The 16,746-nt window shown below is 52.8% G+C and overlaps 1 protein-coding gene across 5 annotated transcripts in view; it reads left to right on the plus strand.

The window, feature by feature from the left end:
• The window catches only part of CLEC16A (C-type lectin domain containing 16A), a 232,009-nt gene that overhangs the window by 40,729 nt on the left and 174,534 nt on the right, over positions 1 to 16,746 (plus strand). For all 5 annotated transcript variants that reach the window (XM_043914310.1, XM_043914312.1, XM_043914311.1 and 2 more), the window contains exons 8-9: positions 565 to 618; positions 4,149 to 4,262. In XM_043914310.1, coding sequence (XP_043770245.1) covers positions 565 to 618; positions 4,149 to 4,262 — 168 coding nt within the window. The remainder of the gene's footprint in view (positions 1 to 564; positions 619 to 4,148; positions 4,263 to 16,746) is intronic.

Raw genomic sequence — 16,746 nt, forward strand, 5'->3', positions numbered from 1 at the left:
TCTCTTGCTAGGCTCTCGGTGCCCCAGCTGGGAGATTAACATTCTTGGTCATTTAAGGAGCTGGTTCTTCTCTTGGGTCCAGCATCTAATCAATGACTCATGCTGAAAGGTTTCTCAGGTGGAAGGTTAGCAGCCTTGCAAATAGTATCAGACGGGATTTTCGTTGAGTCGCTCAGTCATGTCTGACTCTTTGGGACCCCGTGGACTGTAGCCCGCGAGGCTTCTCTCTCTGTGGGATTTCCCAGGCAAGAACACTGGAGCGGGTTGCCATTTCCTTCTCCAGGGGATCTTCCTGACTCAGGGATCGATCCCATGTCTCCTGCATTGGCAGGCAGGTTCTTACCACTGCACCACCTGGGAAGCCCATCAGATGCGATGAGGTGTGAGTGTGTTTTGCAGGGTGGACTTTGCCACCAGGAAAGAAGAGCCTTAGGGTCTTGGAGGAAGTTGGGTCTTGGAAGGTGCTGGGTGCCACTCATTCAGACAGATGGCCTCTGGCTTTGTGTATTTCGTACCACTCACATGTGTAACCCAGACTTCTCTCATTCCCCCAACCTTCACCAGGGAGGAGAACGACCGAAGATCAGCCTGCCGGTTTCTCTCTACCTTCTCTCCCAGGTATGTCTGATCCTTCACCCATGTCCCCACCACACTGGGGCTCCCGGAGCACTGCCGCCTTTCAGAAGTTTCCCAGGCCACCTCACTCCATCTCTGTGTGCGTCCCTCATCTTGAAATGAAACAACCCTGACTCAAGGGGCTGTGTATCTTCTTCATGGTGGTACTTGGAAATTTAAAAAGAAGGGAGAAATAAGTCAAGCCTGGCAGATATGTTGTTGTTTTTTGCTGTGGGGCCCGAGCTTTCCAAAACAACCAGGGAGTGTTCTAAATACCCTGAAAACGTGGCCTCTGCGGCCCCTGCTTACGGCCATCTTGAAAGAGGCCCAAGGCTACAGGACCCAGCGTGTGTTCACAGAGCCACTGCGGTTTAACCAGTTCCCACTAACGAGGCCGTTGTCGTGGTCCCGGGGCCCACGTTACCTTCTGGAAGGTATCTCGTAGCAGCCTCAGTACCCAAATTTGTGTCTTGAGCCAACTTGTCTGCCTCCCCGTCTTCAACAAGTGTGTCTCCTTCTCGTAATTATGTAATATTTACAAGAAGGGAAAAACTCCATGGCGACCCAGTTACATAACTTTAAAAATATTTTTATTACAAGCAGTGCAGACTCTCAGGCCATCTCATTAGACTGTCAAGCAGTCAGACGTTTGACCAGAGCTCTGTTCCCGCTTCTGCAGCAGCCCAGGTACTCGTTTGCTCTGCCGAGAGAATGTCTTTCTCACCGGGTCCTGGGCCATTTTGCGTTTGAGGTGGGGCCGTCTCCTGTTGGCCCGGGAAGAGAGATGCCGACCCGGCTTCTTCCCAGTGGCCGGGCCGGCCGGGCTCGCGTGTGGCTGGCTCATGTTACTCTGGGACTCTCGTTCTGGGGGCTCCGTGTGCTGGGAGCTGCATGCTGACACCTGAATGCCCCTCTGTGTGATGGAGCTCCCTGCAATCCCCTGCCCCTCCCGGCAGCTCTTTCCGCCATCTCGTTAGCAGTCGTCCCGCTTCCCCCTTCCTTTTCCCGAGGATTCTGGGAGCCTGGCAGGAGTGAGCCGGCCAGATGCAGAACCGCAGGAATCCTGTGGCAAGTGCCCCCAGCACCCTTCAGCTGCTGGCACACCCCAAGGATCACCGGGGTCAGGCCACGCTTTTTTCTTCGAGAACCCCCTTTCTCCTGCTTTCCTAGTAAAGGCCCAGCAGCCCAGGCAGCTCATTACGTGTTTCAGTGTCTCACAAAAAGCCTTGTCACTGGCATTTCTCAGCCTGAGGAAAGGGCTCTCGCACCCCTGCATTTCCATGGAACTTGATCATCATGTGGCCCAAATGTGTGAAAACCTCAAATGGGGCATGAATTCTGGTCCTTAAACTCTGCATCAGAGCATCCTTCTGAATTATTTTTCAAGGGTCTCTGCTAAACCAAGAAAATTTGTGTTGATGACATTAATTTGGTGTGATGGAGGTGTGTAGCTGAAACTAAACCACCACTGGGGACAAGAGCGTGACTTGGACAGGCTAGCCCAGCCTTTGAATCCGGCGGGCACACGCTTCCACCCGTCTCCCAGTTGCTCACTGCCCCCTCCCCGCTTTCCTCTGTCCAGGGCGCAGCCGAGAGTGAGCACCACGTGTGTGCACACTGGCCGTCACCAGGTGGGCCCCTGTAGGTGTTCCCTGAATGTTTGTGGACCGAGTTCCTTCGTCATCATTGTGCTCACTCACATGTGAGTGCCCGCCACAGCCCCTGACATGGGCTAACCAGCTTTCTCGTGCTGTATAGTCTGTGGTAGCTGGTATCTCCTCAGTGTTTTAAAAACAGATGTGCTTTTTTTTTTTCCCTTAGGTGGGTACAACATTTGTTTATTCTACCGTGCCTTTCATCTGAATTGTATTTATTTTTTTGAACAATATATTCACCCTCCTCAAATAGTACAGTGACATGTAGGGAGAAGTTCCCTCTTACCACTGCCCCCCACATACCCAGTCCCACTCCCCAGAGGCAGCTGCTATTTTAGTCTCTGCCTCTCCTTTTTTTTTTTTTTACATTTTTAAATAATTTTTTTAAGTGATAAAGTTCAAACAAGTGAAAACCAGGTTGTCATTCTACTTTTTTTTGTTCAGTCTCCTGATTTCTCTCTCCAGAAACAATTATAGTTAACAGGGTTTCCCCAGATCCTTCCGGAGACGTTCTCAACTGACGGCGATTTCGCCCCCAGCCTGGGGATGGCTGGCAGTGTCTGAAGACGTTGCTGGTTGTCATGCCCGGGGGAGGGGGTGTGGCTGGCATCTAGTGGTTCGAGGCCAGAGATGCTGCCAAATATCCTATAATGCCCAGCTGCCCACCCACAGCAAGGATTTATCACCAGACAAGAGTGCCAAGGAGGGACTTCCCTGGCAGTCCAGTGGTTAAGACTTTGCCTTCCAATGCAGACGGTGCATGTTCAATCCCTAGTTGTGGAACTAAGATCCTAGATACCTCGAGGCCAAAAAGCCAAAACATAGAATAGAAATCATTATTGTAACAAATTCAATAAGGACTTTTAAGATGGTTCACATCAAAAATATCTTAAGGGGCCATAGTTCCTTCGACTACAGAGTGATCAAAATTACTCTCTCTGAGGCTAGTTCGAGACCCGTGGGCACTCTCTAGTCCTTCAAAAAAAAAAAGTGCCAAGATTTGGAACCCCTGTTGCATGTATATATGAACAAATACAGACGTGCGCACACACCCTCTGATGTACAGACAGTGGGTCCATCCCACGCTGCCCTGGGGTGCTGGTGTTACCGCTACATCTTAAAACACACAGGTAGGTGTGTCTGAGCTGGCTCTCCAAGGCGGTGTGGGTACCCTGACTCCCCAGGCCGTTCCTTTGGATATCAGGCAACAGGGTGGGGTGGTCAGGCCACCCCTCGACAGCCCAGTACCTTCTGATGCTTGCCGCCTGGCATGACTCCATCTGTCTTTGGCCCGAGCGGCTTTTCCTCCCCACAGTTTCCACACCTCTCAGCGCCGCCCTGGAATTCTTGGGCGCTCAAACCCACCGCAAGGGGAAGAGCTCATTCCATGGGTGGGATCTCTGAGTGGCCATCCCTCTGCCAAGTCCTCAACTGGAACGAGGCCTGCTGGCCCCTTCCTCTCCGTAACTGAAGGGCTAGGCTGGGGCCTCCTAGTCTTATCTTAATCGGATTTGACACTGAAATGCTTGCGGAGAGAAAAGGGTGCAGGTTTGGCACTCTCTTCCCACATGGCTTCACTTCAGCCTGATTTGGCTTCAGGCGGCCAGGAGGGACAGTCGTGCTTTAACGCACTTCCGTCTGCCAGTGAGCAGCCAGCCAAATAGGCAACGGTCTGCAAGAAGGAGGGCCCGACCCAGGAGGAAAGTGCAACTCGTTTCTCCCAGACGCGCACCGTTCTCTGGGTTTCGCGTCACTGGGATTGCCGCTAAGAGGCTTGTGCAGTAGCCCAGCCTCGTCATTTCAGGTCAAGGAAGGAAGAAGTTGAAATTCGTCTACATGCTTTAATGCAAATCCTATTTTTTTTTTCTCCTTCACCAGGTCTTCCTAATTATACATCACGCACCCCTGGTGAACTCGTTAGCGGAAGTCATCCTGAATGGCGATCTGTCCGAGACATACGCTAAGCCCGAACAGGATGTTCAGAGAAGCTGTGTAAGTCATTAGCGGGGGGACTGTCTCAAGACCCTGATAAGACACCGTGGCTCATTTTGTTCACCTGTGTTTCTCTCAAACCAAAGACCGACATCCTGCTCATTACAGCACTGATGAGGCATAAGCTGGTCTGGGATTCAGGGGACCTCATCGGTCTTGACATGCCCAGAAGAAGCTGGGGTTGGGTACCGAGAGTGGATTTGACTGTGCGTGTGTTATTGAACTTGGGATCGTCCCGTTCTGGGCTTCTGGCTGTGTATCTGTGGGGCACTGTTATTGCGGCAGGATGAGAGAATACTTTGTCTCAGGCCCCGCTATCTACAGAAGCCGGGCAGGGAATATCTGAATGACACGGGCCCCGGGAGAGGACAGTGGTGACTGTGACACATTGGGGAGTGTATGTGTCTTTCATGAGCAGTTACAGCTCACCCCAGCCTGCAGTCCTTTTGCAGTTATGTGGATAAAATACACTGTGGCCTGGTCCTCTCGTGTCTCTGGAGATGCGGCTGCTGCTGCTGCTAAGTCGCGTCAGTCGTGTCCGACTCTATGCGACCCCAGAGACAGCAGCCCACCAGGCTCCGCCGTCCCTGGGATTCTCCAGGCAAGAGAACCGGAGTGGGTTGCCATTGAAGCTGCATTTTGAGGCCAATACTCCCAAGTTTTAAATGATTACCAGCGTGGCCTGAACTGCATGTTTATGGTTTGTCACGTTTGTGCATTTGGTGCTCTGCTGAAGGGAAGCCCCAGTCACTGGGGCGTTGACTTCTCCCGAGGCTTTCCCTGCTTGGCGGGCCTGCCTCCCCGCCTCCCATGCTGCTCACTGTGTCCCGGCGCCTCTTGCATGGTCCCCAGAGGGCCCTGTGCTTTCCCTCCACATTTGTGCTTGGAAGGCCTTTGCTCCCGGTTCTCTCTTGTCCAAGGCCTTACCTGTTCGGAGCAGGCATCTTATCTGCTGTTGACTCTTGCGCATGTCTGAGATGAGCAGTGCTCACACAAAGGCCCTGTCTCTGCAACCCTGTTTTCAGGCAGTCGGCGCGCAGGTGAAGTGGCCGGGCTTACCCTTGAGCAGTCGACTCTGTTGTCATATCTGAGCTGGTGGGTGGAGTGTGGTCCTGGAGCGTGAAGGGCCAGAACTCCGTGGGGTGCAATTACACGAGGCCCCTGCCCTTCTGCTTCTCCTGGTTTGCAGTGTCTTGGCCAGGCTGCTGTGCTCTTTAAGGGAAATCAAAACCTCTGAAAAGGTTTCCAGAAACCTCTGTCCTCATTGGTGGCGGCGTTAGTTCAGCTGAATTGAATGAGGTCTTTTCATGGCCCCTCTCTGGCTTGTCCTTCTTCAATTCGTTCAAGAAGTATTTATTGCACCCTTTCTTTGGATCAGGCATTGTACTAGTTCTGGTAATATACAAAATCTAAATAGCCCCTGTCAGGCCGGGTCTTTACGGTTCCGCAGGAGGAGCAGAACATTGTCAAAACTTACAAACAAGGCTACTATTTCAGGTCTTAGAAATGCTCCAAAGAGCAGGAGTAGTGTTTGATGAGAGGATTTAGCTTGGAAGTGATGAGGGTGAAGAGTGTTGAACAGAAAGGATTCCCCTAGTGGTCCATGATGTGACAACACATGGGCTGGAGAACATGGAGCTGACAGTGTTAATACTGTTGATACCACTGGAGATGTTTCTTTGCAGCTTTCTTAAACTCTCTTTTGCTGAATGAAAGTAAGTTACAGAGCACTAAGTGAAGAATCAGTAGGGTCTCCAGGCAGGGCTGTTGAGGACCCCTCCAGCCTTGGGGTTGCCCTGGGCAAGTCATTTTACCCCATTTAGGGAACAGCGAATGTCAGTCCCACTCGGGAAAGCTGTGGTGAGATGGTGAGAAGATAGATTTAAAGTGTCTGTCAAATGCCTGACAGGGTGCAGTCTGGCCCTCAGAACTGTTTGGTTTGGTCTTCGCAGTGTTAGACAGAAAAGTTTATAAATCGCCCACCAACTTTAAAAATTTGGGAAGTTTCACATGAAAATCCAATTTCAGTCTGAAGATCTGATCCCGGTTGTGCCTGTGTTGCTGTAAGAAGCTTCTCAGAGGCCGCCCCCTGCCCCCATCAGACGAGTCATGTGTCGGCCATCAGATTTGCCCAGTCCCCACGCAGCCAGCTGGTAACTCACACTACAGTCATGTTAATAACAGATGAAAGTGTAGTGGGTTCCTTCAGACTTCGTTCTGTCGCATGATTTCCAGACCCCAGGATCGCTGATAACTGCAGTTAGACTTAGCGTTCCAAGAGGTGAACCCAGAGACTGTTGGGGTGCTTGGGTTTGCAGGGCTTTTCATTGAAATTGATTGACATACAGTTGCAGGAAATAAAACAGAGTGATCGGGTACCCTTTCCCTAGTTTCCCCAGGGGTGACGTCTTGCAGAACTCTAGGACAGTGTCACAAAGCAGGATATTGACATCGGTATGTGGCATTTGGAATTAGAGCAAAAGCAAATGGCAGGAAGTTGCTGACAACCTCTCAGCTCTGGATTCCCACTTTAGTTGAACCTCTGATCGGCAGAGATATCTCCGAGATTTGTTCATTTTCCCAACAGCCTTCTCTTCTCCCGCCTCCATCGTGATAGACACACAGTGCTCCTGGCGGAGACACCTGAACTAAAAATGAAACACTTCTGTGTGTGTAAAAACTCACCAGCCCAAGTGAAAGTGTCAGCCTTCTACTTCCGGTTATTACCTTTCCCTGAATGTGAAATCGAAGTCTGTTGTGTCTTGACGACTGCTGTTGAAATTCGGGAAGGGCTTCTCTCATCAACAACTTGTTTGACAATAGTCCTTGTGAGATTTATCTCCCTTCCCTCCAAGCAAGAACAGACTCCTATTGTTTCCTGCCTGACTCGGATGTGGTTTGATCATACTTGTTTTAAGTTTCTTGGTCTTTTTTAACCTACTTTCTCCTTCCCGTAATTTGTTAGATAAGTTACTGGTATTGCTTCATTTTACCAGCAGACCTTTCACAAAACCAAACCAAAATTGAAGAGAGAGAAGCAGAGGGGAGAGCAGAGTTACTTGAAAAGTCTGTAATTTAGGGTTAAATTGAAAACACATCAGCATGCTTAGATAGACGTCTAATTGGAATTCATCTGTGCATTAAAACCATATGGTCCCCACGAAGGGATAACTCTGGCTGTAACTCTAACGCAGAGCAGAGTTTTCTTGTCAGGGGAAACAGAGTAAGAGAACACTCATTCTGAAACCACCAGTATCTCATTATTTTTGCAAAATGAACATACAGATTAGATTATGGGATGTGCATCATTACCTGTAGGTACTTTTCTGTTTTTGAAGGGACTTTTTCATCCTGGTTTCTGTGGAATGGCTTCCTTGGTTTTTGCATTCATTCATCCATTCCCTGAGCAGAGACGCGCTGGTGCCCAGGACGGACACGCCCCCTGCCCTCCTCACTGGGCTCCCCAGCCCCCGCAAGGACAGGGGATCCTGTCTTGGAGACGCCTGTGTAGCCTGTGCTGTCCCGGGGCTGGCCGGAGATGCCTGGGGGTTTGCCGCAGCCCCAATCGGCTCAGTGGGTGAACTGGTGGCAGGGTCACAAGGGCTCCTGTGATGTTCTTTTTGACTCTCAGAACCTGACCCTCACAGGGCACCTTCTCTTTGCTCAGGGGGCGGTTCCCCATTCTGTCTGGTGCAGTGGACTCTGAGCTAGGCTGCCTGGGCCCCTCAAATCCTGGCTGCTTGTCTTACTAGGTGTGTCTGGGGCAAGTTCGTCCACCTCTCTGGGTTTCCATGTCCTCACCTCTCCAATCAGAATAACAACCGTGCATTTGCAGGGAGGATTAAATGCAGCACATGCTCAGTCGCTAAGTCGTGTCCATCTCTTTGCGACCCCATGGACTGGAACCTGCTAGGCTCTGTAAAGTGCTCCCTGGAAGGACTGATGCTAAAGCTGAAGCTCCAGTCCTTTGGCCACCTGCTGCGAAGAGCCGACTCATTGGAAAAGACCCTGATGCTGGGAAAGAGTGAAGACAGGAGGAGAAGGGGGTGACAGAGGATGAGATGGTTGGATGGCATCATTGTCTCAATGGACATGAGTTTGAGCAAACTCCAGGAGATAGTGAAGGACAGGGAAGCCTGGCATGCTACAGTCCATGGGGTCGCTAAAGAGTCAGCTGAGCAACTGAACAACAAAGTGTTTATTCCAAAGCCTAGCATGCATCAGGGCCTAATTAGCAGATGCTAGCTTGATAGTGCTCTGAGTTTCTGAGGCTTCAGAACAGCCCCACGTCCCCTACCTCCCTTGTTGGGGTGATTAACACAGGCATACTCAGTGCTCCCCAAAGGGAGGCGCCCTGTGAGCGGACACAGGGCAGAGAGGGTCAAGTGTTGGCGGCCACAATGACGATGATGACAGCAATGATGGTGGCCTGGTTTTGCACGTCGCCGAGTAGTGTTAGCGTCTGAGCCTCTGTGTGCAGCTGGGCCTGCAGCTCAGCTGGCCCCGGGTCCCACTCTGGAAAGTGCAGATGCTCAGCCAGTCAGTGCACATTCACGCGCTTGGCTGGCACTGAATTCAGAGTGGGAACAGAGAATTCTAGGGCACAAGAGGCTGGTTTGTCCCTAAAGGAGGATGTCCGCCATCCTGCAGTAGGCACCAGTTCAGCCAGTTGGGATGGTCTCCAGATGATTCTCGGGGGATCCAGAAAGATGAGCACACACCTGAAATGCTGGCCGCCGGTTCTCCACATGATAACTGTCCACCCTGGGAGCTGGACCCTCTGCTGGCAGAAGGCTCCGCCGGGATGTGGCACGTGGAGCCTGAAGCTGAGGGAATGGCGACTGGGCTTCTCTGGCATGTGAGTTTGCAGGAGCAGAGCGTCCCTCATCACTGGCTTGGCTCACGGCTGCACAGCCGGCCTTCGAACCCAGGCTTGGATCAGATGGCAATGAAGCCCCCGCTGGGGACTGAATGCATCTGGTGGAAGAGCCCCCTGCAGCTGGGATTGCAGTTCCCCCGCATCTTCTGTGCCCCTGACCTTACCTGTGACCCCCATGGCAACCGATGCTGGTACCAGAGCACACACATTCTTCCTGAAAGAGATCGGCTTCTGGAGTGTGGATCGGGGACTCCAAAGGGAAAAAATAGACTGGTATGTATAAATCAAGGGCCTTAGCTGGCACAGTTGCAAGCACTCACACAAAGGACTGGACTCTTGTGCATTCTCCCTTTTGGTGGGTCTGCCGTGGTCCAGCCCGTCAGCTCTCAGTAGAATTACAGCTCCCAGGCGCGTCCGCTGCCTGCAGGGTCCTGCGTGTGGCAGCATGGCTCGCCGGCGAGGGGATGTGATAGAAGCAGAGAGAATCCAGGGTGCAGCATGTCCCACGTAGGACCCATCGCCTCTCCCTTCTTTCCTGTGGAAGCAGAGGCTGCACAACTGTCCGAAGCCCCGTGCATGGAGGCTCTTGGAGACATGCAGCCACATGGGTGACTGACCTGAGGGGCTAAGTCCTGCTCTAGGGAGCAGAGAAGGGATGGCCACGGCCTGGAGGAGCTGACAAGCAAGGCAAAACACAGTGGGCGAAGCAGGGGTGGAGGGGGTCGTGGAGAAGGTTCTGTGACTCAGGACTCAGCTAGCTCTTCTGTCTGCCTGGCAGCATGACCCGGAACGGGCTGGGGTGGCCACCGGGTTGGAAATGGCTCAGAGGGGTGAGGCAGTGCCCACACCCAGCTGAATGGAGACCTCCCCTAGTCTGCATTTTTTCCAGATTTCAGCTGAAATCAGGAAAATCGAGGGTGGGGACAGGAAGAGGAGGGCACCTACCACTTCTGTGCCCTGGGGCTTCATGTTTATCAGCAGGCAAGTCCCTTTGGGCTTTTGAGTTTTTTAACTAGATTCTGAGCTCCTTGAAGCTGGATTCAAGTTGTTTATTCATCTATTCAAAGCATAATTACTGGGTGTGTGCCAGCCACTGTTCTAGGCACTGAAGAGACACCAGGAACAAAACAAAGACCCCCTAACCTCCGGGAGCTTCTCTTGTAGTGGGAGGAGAGAGAGGAACTGTGAAACTATAGTGAACAGCAGAGCAGAGAAGACTCTGGCAAGTCCCTTGGACAGCAAGATCAAACCAGTCAATCCTAAAGGAAATCAACTCTGAGTATTCACTGGGAGGACTGAAGCTGAAGCTCCAGTACTTTGGCCACCTGATGTAAAGAGCCGACTCTTTTGAAAAGACCCTGATTCTGGGAAAGATTGAAGGCAGGAGGAGAAGGGGGTGGCAGAAGATGAGATGGTTGGATGGCATCACTGACTCAATGGACATGAGTTTGAGTAAGCTCTGGGAGACGGTGAAGGACAGGGAGGCCTGGCGTGCTGCAGTCCATGGTGTCTCAGTTGGACACGACTAAGTGACTGAACACCAACAAAGAGCGTCTTCGGATGTGAGACAAACTCAGGAAAAGCAGCTGCAGTGAAGCAGAGAAGGGAGGGGGTGTGCTCTGGGGCTGGGGGGCGCACCTCTCCTTAGGGTAGCCTCAAGGGGAAGGTGACAGGGGAGCACAGATTTTAAGGAAATGAGGGAGTGAGTCATGTAGAAGTCTGGGGGAAGAGCATTTGGGCCAGAAAGCACAGCCAGTGCAAAGGCCCTGAGGCAGGAGTGTGCCTGGTGTGCCAGGAACAGCAGAGAGCAGCGTGGTGAGGCAGAGTGTGATGGGGGTGAGCTGTGGGGTGGGGAATGAGGGTCCGAAGCAGATGCACCTTTCAAGCCATTGGAGCCCTCGGAAGTTTACACTGAGGGAAGTGGGAACACCCTAACCCGGGAGTGCGTGGTGTTTAGCATAGTTCCTGCAGGAAACTTCAGTTATCTTGAAATAGCCCATCTCAACAGGGACGCGAGCACCAAATCTCTAATGAGCAAGGAAATCCATCCTAGGGTCAGCCAGAGTCCTCCATCCAGGAAACTGGGTTTTGCTGGGGTAGGGATGTGTGTGCTTCAGTTGCGTGGTGGCTAGGGGGCTGCACGTCGATGAGAACAAGGTCCCCCGGTCACTTCCCTCTCTGTGCGCTCAGCAATTTGCCGACAGGTGGTTGCAGGCGTCCAGCCTCAAGTCCCCAGGCTTCTTCTGCTTCTGGCTCTTCTGCCACCATCTGCAGTGATGCGCTCCAATTTAGCATGAGATTAGGGTTCTGGGCCGAATGTTTCAGGTCACTGAGAGTCACCACTATTTCACAATTCATTATGTTTTTTTCTACAGAACAAGATGTAGTCATATTCCTCCTCAAGCAACACCAGCCAAGTGCTTGGTTTATTACTGTTTCACCAGATGATAAGATATTTTATTTTGCCTGAGTGTTGAACATGCCTTTTCAATCATAAATATTTTGAGATTAATATCTTGGGATTAATTCACGCAGCAAGCATTTATTAGCTTTTCATGGAGTGCTAGATGCAGCATCAGAGGGCCAGACTAGGCAGTGCTTGGTTGAGAGCGATAGAGAAGTTGGTCAGGGTTGGGGAAGGCCGGGGAGTGGGCTGCTTTCTAAGTAGTCCCAGCACCATCTCAGCATGACCAGCTGGTTCCCACAGAGGCCAGCGCCGGGTGTGTGTGTGTGTGTGTGCAGCGTGAGGCCTCTGAGCTCTTGTGTGTGTGTGTGTGTGTGTGTGTGTGTGTGTGTGTGTGCGTGCGCGCGCGCAGCGTGAGGCCTCTGAGCTCCGATTCCAGACAAATAGGCCCTGCTTTGGATGATGCCTCAGCCACTACGACACTCGCTAATAGTTGGCCGATTGTGGGGAAGAAAGCCAGGCTCCTCTTGTTAATGGAAGTGGCCTGTCACCTCTTCATGTTTTGCCCGCCTCGGGTTTTATTTTCCCCGTTAAGCTTGGCCGTGCTGCCCAGTCGCCCCACCGACGTTGCTGCAGCTGTACATCCTGGACGCGTGTGTGGGCTTTGGCTCAGCAGCCACGTCACTCAGAGTTTGGCATGCACCACACACACCCATAGGCCGGATATGGCCGGATATCCCTGCAGTGACTTGAATGCAGGCTCGTCTTGCATCTCCCAAGACGAAAGGATGTCTGAATCCCCTGTGGAGACCACAGAGAAAGACCTAGTTCTCCGCCTCATCGCGACCGGAGGCCTCACATCCTTTGAAAACTCGAGAGGTACGCGGAGATCAATGCTTCAAAAGGAGACGATGCCTGACTCCTCTTGAAACGTGATAGGAGTCCCAGGATCCCTGTGGCACGTGGAAAGGGACACTTGGTCTCCTGCCTCAGCTGGAGAGGCGTCCCAATTGCCCTGCCAAGCCTCGAGGTGTCTCTCGCAACTAGGCAGGAGTCCCGACGTCGCTGAACAAACACGTGTTTGGAAGGGCCATCCCCGTCGTAACTCGAGAATATAACCCAGGTTCCCGCCGCAACTCGAGAAAAACCATGAGACTTCCCCCTCGCTGCAAGTTGAGGCCCGATTCTCCTGCATTGCATGCAGAGCAATTCCGTGTTCCATATCAAACATGAAAGGAGCCTTGATTTCCTTGATGGCACTCCAGAGAAACCCCAAGAACACTGTCTCAAGGCTAGAGGGATCCTGAGGTCACTGTAGCAAAACAAAAAATCTTTTTTGGTCACTGTAGCAAAACGAGAAATCAACTCACCCCAGAGTTGATTCCATCTGACGTTTGCTTGCTGATCTCCTTGTTCTGGAGTGAGTGTAGGGTTGCTTGGTGGCGATTCGCGACCCTGCTTCCCTGTGCAGCTGGTTGCAAAGCCACGTGCTGTTGGTTATAGTGGCCATAAACCCAAGTCACCATGAACTCACCCCCCCACCCACCATGACGTTTGGAGCTCTGTGCCTCTGAGGCAAAAATGGGAAAAAATTGCGCATTGTGTGGCTTCCCTGGTAGCTTAGAGGTAAAGAATCCGCCTGCCAGTGCAGGAGACCCAGGAGATGCAGGTTTGATGCCTGGGTCAGGAAGATCCCCTGGAGAAGGAAATGGCAACCCATTCCAGTATTCTTGCCTGGTGGGCTACAGTTCATGGGGTCACAAAGAATCGGGCATGACTGAGCGACTAAGCATGCGCATCCCTAATGCCCGTCGGGTCAGAGGGCCACCCGAAAAGTGATGTGATGTGTGGACTGTCCCCAGGCAGGGCTGCCTGCTCCTCTGGGCAGTGTGACTCAGGCATGGCAGGGTCTTTACATCCTCCTTTTGAGAGGCTGGCCCCACACGGCGAGGCTCTGCCGGTGCTTGTGGGTGGGGGTGAACGCTTGAGCTTGGCAGCAGAATGGTTGAGCATGTGGTGGGGTGGGGGGCGCCGAAGCTTCGCTTCCCGGGTTCAAACCCACTCTGCCTCTCCAGAGCAGTGACCTGGGGCAAGTCCCTCCCCTCAGCAGCCCCCACCCCCCGCCTCTGTCATTAGGAGGATAAATGAGCCCATCAATATATGTCAAGTGCCCACAGCATCTCTGGGCTTGCTTCCTATGCTCACTGGGTGTTGGTAACGGCTATAATTACCTGGAAAAACAAAACAGGGAAGTGTGCTACTACCCCTAGGCACCTCACAGGAGCCCTGTGGGGAAAGTGTCAACATGAGGCTCATGTGATGCACGTGGAAACTGAGGCCCAAAGGGGAGAAGGCCGCGGGCAGGGTGTGTGGGCCAGCAAGCGGGGCTCCGACCACTCCAGTGCCCCTTAGGCCCCACTCCAGGCCCACTCACCTTGCCTTTGTACTGAACATCCAGCAGGCCCAGCCCCCCGAGGCTGGAGGCCAGGGAAGAGCCGAGGAGCACTTTGGGGAGCCGAGTCTAAGCCACTCACAAACTAGGAAGCCAGCAAACAGAAAGTTGCTAGTTTGATTGGTTTTAAAAAGGTAGACCTCCCTCCCCTACCAGCTCTCCCATCCAAGTGATCTATTTGCCAGGGGGTGGAAGGTGAATAAGTATCTCTAGAGTGCCTCTTTGTGGCAGACGTCGTGCTGGCTTTTTTGTGCCTCTTTGTGGCAGAGGTCAGGCTGGCATTTTTGTGTTCAGCACCTCATTTCAGCCTGATGGTGGCATTGATGGAGTTGCTGCTGTCCCTGTTTTTCAGACACAGGAACTGAGGCTCATTGGGTGAGGCTCACTCGGCCAACAAGCGGGTCTGAGATCTGGGCTCAGGTTTGCCCTCACGTTTCGTGGTTTTTTTGGTTAGTCCTCATGACCTGCCTCCTTTTTTTTAGGGGAAAATCTGTCTCCTGGTTCCCAAGTCCCTTAGCAGAGCTGTTTGAACCAGAAGGATGCTAGTTGCGTCCTCAGAAAGTGAGCGGGCTAGGCCTGGGAGAGCCTGGAGGTGCCTCTCTCAGCTTGACCATGATAACAGCTCCCACAGATCCAGACAGAATTCCAGGCCACGTCACCCGCCCTTTTCCTTACCTGCCCCTAGCCTCCAGCCTCTTTCCCTCACCTTTCCTTCTCAGTCAGATTTCTTCCCTGGCCTGCCTCTTGTCCCCATGCTGCCTCCCCACTCCCTCCTCCGTCACTGAGGAGCCCCAGAACACCCACTCAGCAGGTCATCTGTGCCGCGGCAGGGGCCCCGGACAGCTCTTCCAGGACGTGAGCATCGTGAACGCCTTCTTGTGAACCTGGCCGGCCCAGCGGCCGCCGCCTAGGGGCTGGCCCGGCACACTGTCCCCGGGCACCCCCACTGTCACCGGCACGCCAGCTCCAGGTGGCCCTGCCGTGACAGAACTAAAGGTGACTGCCCGGAGCTCTGAGCCGCCCTGCTCAATGTTCTCCTCTCCTCCCGAGTGTTCCAGTAAACTGCTCACACTCACGCCTCGGACTAGTCATTTCCTTCTCCACACAGGCCTCTCCAGTGCGCCCCGCCACCCCCGCCCACCTGCCCCTGTCCTGGCACGGTTCCCCACGCCTTCCTCCGTGCCCCCAGGGTGTCCGTGCTAGTGGCACGCACAGCAGTGCCTCACAACTCCTGGCTGGACTGTGAGCTCCAGCCCAGCGCCCGGGGTCTAGCCCGGGCTCAACCCAGCTGGCGACTGCCCCGAAGCCAGCTCCCCACATCATCTAATTTGCTCCTCGCTTGTATTTAGGGCATTGCGACAATCTGAATTCACTGGAAATCCTCTTGGTAAACAGTTTTTAAATTGAGAAATAACATGAGTAAAGTGCATAAAAGTGCAGTGATCTTCGCTGTACTGCTTGATGGCTTTGGAGCAGTGGTTACATTCGTGTGTACAGGTGTACACGCGCCTCCTGAGCAGCCCCACCACCGTCAGCACCTCAGGGTCGAGGCCTGGAGCTTTGAGCTGAGTCTGTGAGCATCTGTGCTTCATCCCCGTTTAGCCTGTGTGCCTGTCAGCAAGGTGTGTCCTAAGGTAATAGCTTCTTCACTTCGTCCTGGCTCACGGAAGGTCTCGTAGGACTGCTCTACTTTCAGATCGTGGGGGAAGCTTGTGATTCAGGTCAAGAGAATAACGCCTCTGACGTCCCCTGCAGCTCCTCCTCAGTCTATAACCAGCACCCCACCCCCACCCCTGCCCCTTCCACCAGCGAATCACCATTCTGACTTCCAGAGGGGCCTTTTAAAAAGCTGGGTTTTTTTGTTGTTGTTCAATTGTGAAATACCTACAGCAAGTACCATTTTTAAGTATACAATTTGGTGGCATTAGGTACATTCTTTAAAGGCATTCTTTACAGTTAAACAGCACTGCTAAACACCTGAATGATGCAGAAGTGCCTACAGTAGAAAGTGAAAGTCCCCCGACCTCAAGGTCTTCCTGCAAAGGAACCACCGTTTTCAGTTTGTGTGTCCTTGCAGACCTTGCTCTGTGTGCTGTCACTGGTCAATATCTGTCCACTCAGGAAAACCTGGTGTACATGTACCTGTTTTGAGTCGACAGTTTTTTAACTGTAAATGGAACCCTTGATTGGTTGATCACATGGGGTCTTTCTCGTGCGGTGTGTGTCGGGAGTCTTCTGGTGCGTGGTGTGTTGGGGCCTTTCCAAGGGGCACACCCAGACCTAGTGGAGGACGTTCTGTTTGCCCTCTGTGGCATCAGTGATTCTGCCTCTCCTTCTCCACTCAGAAGCCTGGGCCTTGCAGGTTTCAGTCCTTCCTCCTGACCTTCTCGCTGTCCTTGCAGACCCTGTTCTCAGATCCCACAGCCCCTGAGAGGCCTTAGTTATCACTGACCCCTGGGGGAGTCACTTTTCTCCAGTATTTAACTTTGAAGCAAGGACCAAAGGTTGGAGGCAGGCAGGTTGGTGGAAGGTGTCATTAACCAGCAGGTGGGGGCAGACGCTCTCAGGAGAACTTAGACCTCTAGGTCACCCTTGAAATCACATTTCTGGCCTTCAGCTGCCTCTGACCCCAGAAGCCAGCCTAAACGTGCAGCCATGGAGCCCACAGCCCCCCTCCTGCATCCCCCACTTGGGTACAGGCATCTTGGAGTCAGCAAGGAGGATCCCATGACTCCACTCCTTCTGTTGC

The sequence above is a fragment of the Cervus elaphus genome, chromosome 10, assembly GCF_910594005.1.
Source record: "Cervus elaphus chromosome 10, mCerEla1.1, whole genome shotgun sequence".
NCBI classification, from domain to species: domain Eukaryota; kingdom Metazoa; phylum Chordata; class Mammalia; order Artiodactyla; family Cervidae; genus Cervus; species Cervus elaphus.